Consider the following 9,522-nt stretch of genomic DNA (forward strand, 5'->3'; position numbering starts at 1 on the left):
AAAAAGAAAAAGAGTTTCACTGATTTTTAAATGTTTGAAAACCACCATTCTAGGTCAAACAATGTTATTATTCAATATCTATTACATATCCACATTACATGTTTGCTGTTTACTTTCCCCACATTAAAGTACATTGTAAGAAGCAGGGACTTGGTTTGTTAGGGCTGCATTTCCAGTACTCAGAACAGAACCTGATGCACAGTAGACATCCAAGTATTTGTTAAATTAATCCAATGACAAAAACCACCTCTAAAATACAAAGATGATAAGATCTAGTACACATCCATGCTGTCAGATTCTCCTACCCTAATTCTTTTCCAGTTATTTTTTCAGGAACCAACTTAAAGTAAACTCTTGACCAGGCCCGGTGGTTCACACCTGTAATACCGGCACTTTGGGAGGTGAGCAGATCACTTGAGGTCAGGAGACAAGCTGGCCAACATGGGGAAATCCCATCTCTACTAAAAATACAAAAATTAGCTGGGCATGGTGGCGTACGCCTGTAATCCCAGCTACTCAGGAGGCTGAGGCAGGAAAATCACTTGAACCAGGGAGGTGGAGATTGCAGTGAGCCGAGATTGCGCCACTGCACTCCAGCCTGGGTGACAGAGTGAGAATCCATCTTAATAAATAAATTGATTAATTAAATAAAATAAACTCCCTCCTATTAAAAAATCTTTATTTGCTCATGAATGTCTAAAAGTCTCTATACTCTTATTGTTTGATACAATATATTCATATTCAATTTAGAAGCTTAATTATCCTTAGACAAGAACAAATCTTATTATAAGTATATAATTGCTTTATAATACAATAAATATAATGCAATACAGCCTGAGTCACTAGTAAAAAAGTCAGCAAGATCAAATTAAGAAATCAAGCTTAGAATAAAGATTGAGAGATTGACAGTACCTACAAATACATTTTAATCTCAAAAAAGGATTATGCTTTAAAATCATTTTAAAAATATAACTTCAATCTGCAAAAAAAGTTAGGGGTGAAATTATAAATGTTATTCCCCCAGAGAAAAGAACTGCACATTATGCATCATTCAGAAAGCTTTTAGAAAAAACAACGTATTTTTGAAAAATTCTAGACTAAGTGAAGCAAAGTGCCACATCAACTTCTCTTTTCTGCTCTAGAATCATCCTGTGGTTCATTTCACTTTCACATTCCAGTACTTTCAAACTTCAGATTGCTGAGCCTCCTTCCCCTGGTATAATGCCAGAAAAGTCATACACTACCTTTGAAAAAAAATCAAGTACTTTGGAAATGACATTAAACAAGTTTTGAAGGTTTAAACTTCCACTGTGTTAGGCTAACAAGGTTACAGACTTCCATAAGATAAGGACTTGTGAATATATATACTCAATAAGGCTACAGCGGAATATGGGTATTCAATAAATGCTTCAAACCAAGTATAAAATAACAAAATAGCAAACTGTGACTTGAAATGATTAGCTCTGTTTCTAAACACCAGAGTGCTTTAGTCAAAGCAAAAAACTGAGGCCGGGCACAGTGGCTCACACTTGTAATCGCAACACTTTGGGAGCCAAAGCTGAGGTTTGCTTGAGCCTAGGAGTTCAAGACCAGCCAGGACAATATAGGGAGACCCCTGTCTCTACAAATAATTACAAAAATTAGCCCAGTGTGGTGGCATACTCCTGTGGTCCCATTTACTCAGGAGGCTGAGATGGGAGGATTGCCTGAGCCCAGGAGGTCAAGGTTACAATGAGGTTATGATTGCACCACCGCACTCCAGTCTGGGTGAGAGAGGGGGACCCTGTCTCAAAAAACAAACAAAAACTGACCTTTATTTTGGAAAAGAGGTTACAATCAGACTTAAGAGGAAAATATCTTTAGAAACTCACAATGGTTTCATATTTAAACTAGTATTTACCAAAGTTTCTATTACATATAATAGGTTTGTGAAATTCTCACCCTCTTAGGATCCTTCACAAAGTAACTTCCACTTGAACCTTGAGAGATCCTTTCCGGAAAAATTCCAACTTCTATTGCTTGCTCTGCTCTCAGTATAATATCTGCAAATTCTGGGTCATCCAAGAATGCATTCATCTCCGAAGTACCAGTAGCTACTGCATTAAGAAGAAATACCAGCTATGAGAATGCTCATGATATGGACCTGCAATATGGATTAGCTTGCTGGTATCAGCACATAAGGTACACAAAAATGTAATCAAGATTTGTATAGACTGCTCCGATCTTCCTTCCTCTCCACTGCCTAACAACCACTTCTCTTCCATTTCCAAATAACATGGGGGCGGGGGCAGGCGCAGTGGCTCACACCTGTAATCCCAGCACTTTGGGAGGCTGAGGCAAGTGGATCACTTGAGGTCAGGAGTTCAAGACCAGACTGGCCAACGTGGCCAAACCCCGTGTCTACTAAAAATACAAAAAATTAGCCAGGTATGGTGGTGGGCGCCTGTAATTCCAGCTACTTGGAAGGCTGAGGCAGGAGAATCCCTTGAATCTGGGAGGTGGAGGTTGCAGTGAGCAGAGACTGCGCCACTGCACTCCAGCCTGGGCAACAAGAGTGAGACACTGTCTAATAAGTAAATAAATAAATAAAAATAATAATAACATAGGAAGAAGTTCACTGTTCGTTAAAATAATACTAATACCTCTCATTTACTTGAACTTCTGTACTGCAATTATTTATCCTCCATCCTACTTCATCCTCTAGTTCCCCAATCATACCTCAGATCTTGTCAATACCAGTAACTGCAACCTCACCACACTTTCAATGTCAAGCACCTCCTGTCTTCCCAGTTCAGTCCCTCTGGCACTCCAAGTCCAAATATTCTTCTGCCCTACTAGAACCTACAAAGGACTGCTCCCCCACGTCACTGGAATCCTCTCCCTTCAAGTCCTTGCTTCCTGCCTCCTTGGCCAGCTTAAATTATGCTGGGTCTTCACAGAATCATTCTTTCTTCCTGCCCCCATCATGGTCACCTGCAAAACTCCCAGTCCCAGTAAAACCCAACTGTCTACCAACTCCATGCCTGCACCACGGCAGTGGAATTAAAGAAATGCACACAAGCCAATTCCTCTCCTCAAATTCCCAACACCTCCTCTTCCATCCTCTCTCTCAGGAGAGGATCTAGCTTCCTATTTCATTAATAAGCAGCAATCACAAAATACCATGACCAGCCCCCAGCACTGCATTTATCTCCCCACTACTTAACTTTGGAATGGCCCAGGTTCCATTCACGGTCTCTTCGTTACCAACACTGATGACTCCCAAATTTCTAATTCAAGTCTGGACTTCCACCCTAAACTCGACTACTGTATTCAACATCTCCACTTGGATGCTTAATAGACATCTCAAACTTTACTACCCAAAACTTCATTCTTCACCTTTGCCACACCTCCCAAAGGCTTTATCCCTACGTTTCCCATATTGCAGTTGCTGGCACCTCCAAATCTTCCAGTTGCTTAGGCCAAAACCTTATAATCATCCATGATCTCACACTCTTACCCTCTACATCCAATCAGCAAGTTGTATTGGCTGTACCTTAAATAAATACCCCAAATCCAACCACCTCTTGCCATCTCCATTCCTTCCACATGATTCAGGTTACCATTGGCTCTCACCTCGATTATTCTAACAGCCTCCTAACTGGTCTCCCTCTCTCACCCATGCCCTCTCTATACCTAACAGAGGAGCTAGGAATCCTTTTTCTTTTTAACTTTTAAGTTCAGGGGTACAAGTGCAGGTTACATAGGTAAACTTCTATCTTGAGGGTTTGTTGTACAGATCATTTCATCACCCACATATTAAACTGGTAAGAAGAGATACTACACTTGATCTTAGCCAAAAGACCGAGAAGCAATCACCCGGGTATTAAGCTTAGTACCCATTAGTTATTGTTCCTGACTCTCTCCCTCCTCCTACCCTCCACCTTCTGAAAGGCCCTGGTATATGTTGTTCTCCTCTATGTGTCCGTGTGTTCTCATCATTTAGCTCCCATTTATTAGTGAGAACATGTGGTGTTTGGTTTTCTGTTCCTGTGTTAGTTCGCTGAGGATAATAGCCTCCTGCTCCATTCATGTCCTTTTTTATGGCTCTTAAAACATATATGATGTCACTCTTTTGGACCAACCAGCCCATTTATTTCCCATCTCACAATAACTCCAAGTCATTATGACCCCCAAGACCCTTATCTAATCTCTAACCTCCACTTTACTTTTCTATTTAGCACTTACCATCTAATCTACTATGTATTTATTTTGGGTGCTCCAAGAAATCAGGGAACTTCAAGACAAGGGAAACTTCAAAACAAGGATTTATTTCACCGCTGTACCCCCAGAACTTACAGAACTTATTATGTTCCTGGAACATAATAAGCACTTAATAAACACTTGCTGATGACCTTGCCCTGACCACACCTAAGGGTTATTACTGGTCCTTCAAAATGCAGAGACTAAAAGTGGAGAACTAAAAATAAGAGAACTCATTGTATAACCTTTTATATTTAGCACAGTTGAAGTATGTATGAAGTAAGTATGTATGAAGTATGTAAGTAATTTATCGAGTTTCCATCTCAAACAAATAAATCAAAATGAACTCTCTCTTGAGGATTAGAACTATAAACCTAAACCTGCCCATCTTTACCATATCTTACCACTAACCAGAATATTTTCTAGAACAAAACAGATGTTCACTGGCCGGGTGCAGTGGCTCACGCCTGTAATCCCAGCATGTTGGGAGACTGAGGCAGGAGGGTCACTTGTGTCCAGGAGTTCAAGACCAGCCTGGGCAACATAGTGAGACCCTATCTCTGTAAAAAATGAAAAATTAGCTGGGTACAGTGGCATTTACCTGTAGTCCCAGCTACTCAGGAGGCTAAGGTGGGAGGATCATTGTGCCCAGGAGTTCAAGGTAGCAGTGAGCCATGATCATGCCACTGCACTCAGCCTGAGTGTCAGAATAAGGCCCTGTCTCAAAAAAAAAAAAAAAGGAAACTTGAAGTGTTCACAAATTTGGTGCATTGAACCCAGCCTCAGGGCTTTTGGCACTATTCACCCTTCAGGTCTGGAATTGGATGCCACTTTCTCTAAGTCTTCCCTGGCCCCTACATCTAGGGCATGGCTCCATGCCTCAATGTACAGCTTTCCCCATCCAAGCACATATACACAGTCTGTTAGGGTTATTTGTTTTGACTGTTTCCTCCATTAGGCTATAAAGCTGTGAGACGACAGGGCAAGTTAACAGGCATCCATCTAATACAGGTCACTGTTGTTTCCCCAAAGCCTTGATTTCCACTGCACCCAGTAGGCACTCAGAATATTTGATGAATGATGCATGTCTGCAATGGATGGAAAACAATGTATTTTATGCACTGGTTGAGAAGTACTCTCCAACACACTGCCACTCACTGTCTTTCAAAAATTCACTTGTGGAAAATGGTCAAAACACATGGAACATCTACTCTGCTAAAACCTTCCTCTAAATTAAACCAGACTGTCAGTATATTGAACCTAGATGAGGCAATATAAATAGCAACAATAGTTAAAAACTACTTCTGCTGAAATGGGCTTCAGGGAAGTTTTAAGAACTACCTCTATGAAATTAATCACTTTTATCACAGATATTGTTTCGCATACAGCATTCACCAAGAGACTGTGACAGGCTATCCTTTGTCCATTCTGTTTTGGTTCAAATAACCAGTTTATTTTAACTTTATAGACCTCATGATTGTGTTTCTCTCAAGTTAGCTGATCAGTAATCTTAAAAATCAAATTTATGGGTTGCCTGCATTAAGCATCTGAGGTGCTTCTTGTGTACTCTTATTCCAGGCTCCATCTTCTTCTCATCTTTCTTCCTTTTAAATGATTTTCTTATTCTATTCACATATTTATAAGCCACCATGAATCATTAAATGACTTACAAATTCATTTTGTTTTACTTTGGCAGCTCCTTGTGAATTCTAACACTGTTTTCTAACTGTTAGGCTCTCTAACAGAAGCTAAGTGCGTCTGATTTGTATTAATTGGGACCTTGTCACTTCACTTCTTTGTGCTTTTTTTTTTTTTTTTTTTGAGACAGGGTCTTGTTCTGTAACCCAGGCTGGAGTACAGCAGTGGAATTATAGCTCACTGTACTCAGTGTAACCTGAAACTCATGGGCTCAAGCAATCCTCCTGCCTCAGTCTCCTGAGTAGCTTGGACTACAGGTGTGCATCAAAGAGGCCTCCCAAAGTATTGGGATTACAGGCATAAGCTACCATGTCCAGCCTCTCTCTGTACTTTCTTAAAATGAGAACAAGGCCAGGCATGGTGGCTCACACCTATAATCTCAGTGCTCTGTGAGGCCGAGGCAGGTGGATCACCTGAGGTCAGGAGTTCGAGACCAGCCTGACCAACATGGTGAAACCCCGTTTCTACTAAAAATACAAAATTAGCCAGGCATGGTGGCGCGTGCCTATAATCCCAGCTACTTGGGAGGGTGAGGCAGGAGAATCACTTGAACCCAGGAAGTGGAGGTTGCAGTGAGCCAAGATCATGCCATTACACTCCAGCCTGGGCAACAAGCGTGATGCTCTGTCCCCCCACTGCCACCCATTGCCCCCCCCCAAAAAAAACAGTACTCACATCACAGGGTTGGTTATGAATTAACATATATGAAGCATACAGAAGTATGCCTAGCACATATTAACTGCTATGTAGGCATTAGCTATCATTACTACCCAATTCACTGATTAAAATAACTAGAACAAGGAATGCACTAATCCTTCCACTTTGACACTGATCCAACAACACTATGGTTTATGCTGTTTGTAGATTTTGTTAAATGCCTTGTTAAAGATAACAGACATATGACATTCTTCCACTGGTTAAAGTACATAAACCTCTTGCTTATATAAACAAGAGTTAAGCATCATAAATGATATTCATATTAATCTAAAGGCAAGAATTTCTTGGAACTAGTGAGGTAGTTTCATGGAAATCAGATGGTAAAGGACAAATGAAGTTAATGGAGTCACTTAAAAAATAGCTAAACTTAAAAATCGAGTTAAATTACTCAATCATGAACATTTTAGTCTTTAAAATTTTTTTTAAGTTTTCACAGAAACTATTTTAAAGTCCCACTAAAGGTAAAAACCTCCAAAATAACCAGAGACACAATTATTTTATAACACTTGTGGACCCATGGCAAAACGGAAAAAGGGCAGAACATGAAAAAAAAACTAGGCTTTTTTCTGTTTTATCACTTCCTGGGTGATTTATCACTTCTGAGTATCTGACTTCGGGCAAACCATTTACCTCTGAAGTCCTACGAGCTACCAGTCATTACCAGTTTATCAATTCTGAATCCTCATAACGAGAATAAGGGTGAATAACAACAACTTGCTGTGCTGTTGTGAGAATAATTTTTTTTTTTTTCTTTTGAGACAAAGTCTCACTCTGTCGCCTAGGCTGGAGTGCAGTGGAGCCATCTCTGCTCACTGCAACCTCCACCTCTCAGATTCAGAAGTGATTCTCCTGCCTCAGCCTCCCGAGTAGCTGGAATTACAAGCGCCCGCCACCATGCCCAACTAATTTTTGTATTTTTAGTAGAGGTGGGGTTTCACCATGTTGGCCAGGCTGGTCTCAAACTCCTGACCTCAAATGATCCACCCACCAAGGCCTTCCAAAGTGCTGGGATTACAGGCGTGAGCCATGGCACCTGGCAGAGAATAAAAAATTTTTATTTATTTATTTACTTATTTATTTATTTTTTGAGACAGAGCCAGGCTGGAGTGGAGAATAAAATACTTTTTAAAAAATATCTTAGCAAATTGTAAGCTGTGATATAGGTAAGATACTACCTTTAAAAAAGGTAGGAATTCTAAGAATCCATTTGCATTCTAACACTATACTCTATCCTCACTTTGACTTTTTGTTGTTGTTGTTGATTTATTTTTAATAGAGATGGGGATCTCGCTATGCTGCCCAGGTGGGTCTCGAACTTCCAGCCTCAAGCTATTCTCCTGCCAAGATCTCCAAAAATGCTGGGATGGGATTACAGGACTGCCATCTCGTTGGCCTCTTGCTTTGATTTTTTTCTAGCCTTCATACTGTTTGTTTATAAAATACCTCACTTTCACAGAATAAGTGCATTTTGAAGGCTTTAGGCTCTTTAAAAAATCCAGGTACACAAGGTAGCTTACACAAGGTAAGGGGCGGAAAAAGGCAAGCTAGCTATTTTACAGATTAAATTCTAAGTAATATATGCCCAAATTGCCAATGTAGCTAGGCGAATGCAGGCCCGTTTGTGATCTGGTTCAAGCTTCATGTTATTTGGTTAAACGTCAATGCATCCATCAGCAAACATTATAACGGGAGCAGACTTTGGTTAAAGCTTAAACAATCAGACAAACGGCTCCCCTTGGGCTTCTCTGATTTATTTACTCTAGAATATGACTGAATGTAACTTCCAGCTAGAACTTGAATGACCGATTCTATCCAAAATTCTTTAAACTGTAAAGGACACATTAGTGTACCACTAACAGTACATTTAAAATCTAACAACTCCAAAAAAACTAAGCAGTGTTCAAGAAACTTCCATTTTCTGTGGCTTTTAAGCTGTCATGTGTGAAGCAATAAACCAACGGGGTGCACAACATCTCATTTAATCCATCCTCACAACCAGCAGGGAGGTGTTACCATCGCCTTTTTACAAACAAGTCTGTCTCACCTCTAGCTGAGAGTCTTACAAGTCTGCTATTCCCATCACATTAGTCTAACTCCACTCAACACGCCAGAAAAACTCACTTTATTAACAAATATCCAGGCCTGCACAGCATACCTAAATTTAACTAACGTTCAACATCGTTTCAATTGCCCTGTTTCACCTGAGGGTATCAGTCCACTTAATAGCGAAAAGAAGTTTTCGTTTCGTTTTCTTACGTATTAGAAGTAAATCAAGAAAGAGAAACTAAACGGTAAGAGGGCAGGAACAGACTTTCAACTGCTTTTTGCCCCCTGTGGCTAACGTCACAATAACAACACATAATGGAAAAAGGTTTTGAAACGTGCCCCAGTGGCAACTGGATATTCTGGTTGTCCATCTCTCCTGTCATCCACTTCGCAAATTCATCACTCCGGGAACTTTCCTGAGAGTTCAAGGTTCTTAATTCAAAAGGCAAGTCCAAACTTGAGCAAGGACTGACGTCATTTTACAGTGTTAACCTCTCCCCAGTGTCGGATTCTAGAAGTTTAGACTCACTTTGGGGGGAGGTCTAAAGAATCGGTTTAATGACAGCCACTGGCCTTAGGAGCAAGTTTCCGGAGAAAGAGCGAGCAGGCGAGGTGCACGCGTTGCGGCTGCGGCTGGCCCCGGTCCGAACTCGGGAGCCGCTGCCCAGCGAGCGGGGAAAGCCCGTCCACCTCGGCTAGCGCGCGCGGGAGACAGGACAGAGCCGGGCGACAAGGGCAGCCGCCTGGAGGGGCGCGGGGAGTGGGGCAGGGCCGGGTCGCACCTGAAACCGTGGGGCGGCTCCGGTCCAGGTCGGCGGG

General features: G+C 41.2%; 1 protein-coding gene across 1 annotated transcript in view; it reads right to left on the reverse strand.

Annotated features, from left to right (window-relative positions):
- The window catches only part of PI4K2B (phosphatidylinositol 4-kinase type 2 beta), a 27,553-nt gene extending 25,477 nt beyond the window's left edge, over positions 1-2,076 (reverse strand). The window contains exon 1 of the mRNA XM_011935683.1: positions 1,942-2,076. Within this exon, the coding sequence (XP_011791073.1) occupies positions 1,942-2,076 (135 nt within the window). The remainder of the gene's footprint in view (positions 1-1,941) is intronic.
- Positions 2,077-9,522: the final 7,446 nt, after the last annotated feature.

The sequence above is a fragment of the Colobus angolensis genome, unplaced genomic scaffold, assembly GCF_000951035.1.
Source record: "Colobus angolensis palliatus isolate OR3802 unplaced genomic scaffold, Cang.pa_1.0 Scaffold146, whole genome shotgun sequence".
NCBI lineage: Eukaryota > Metazoa > Chordata > Mammalia > Primates > Cercopithecidae > Colobus > Colobus angolensis.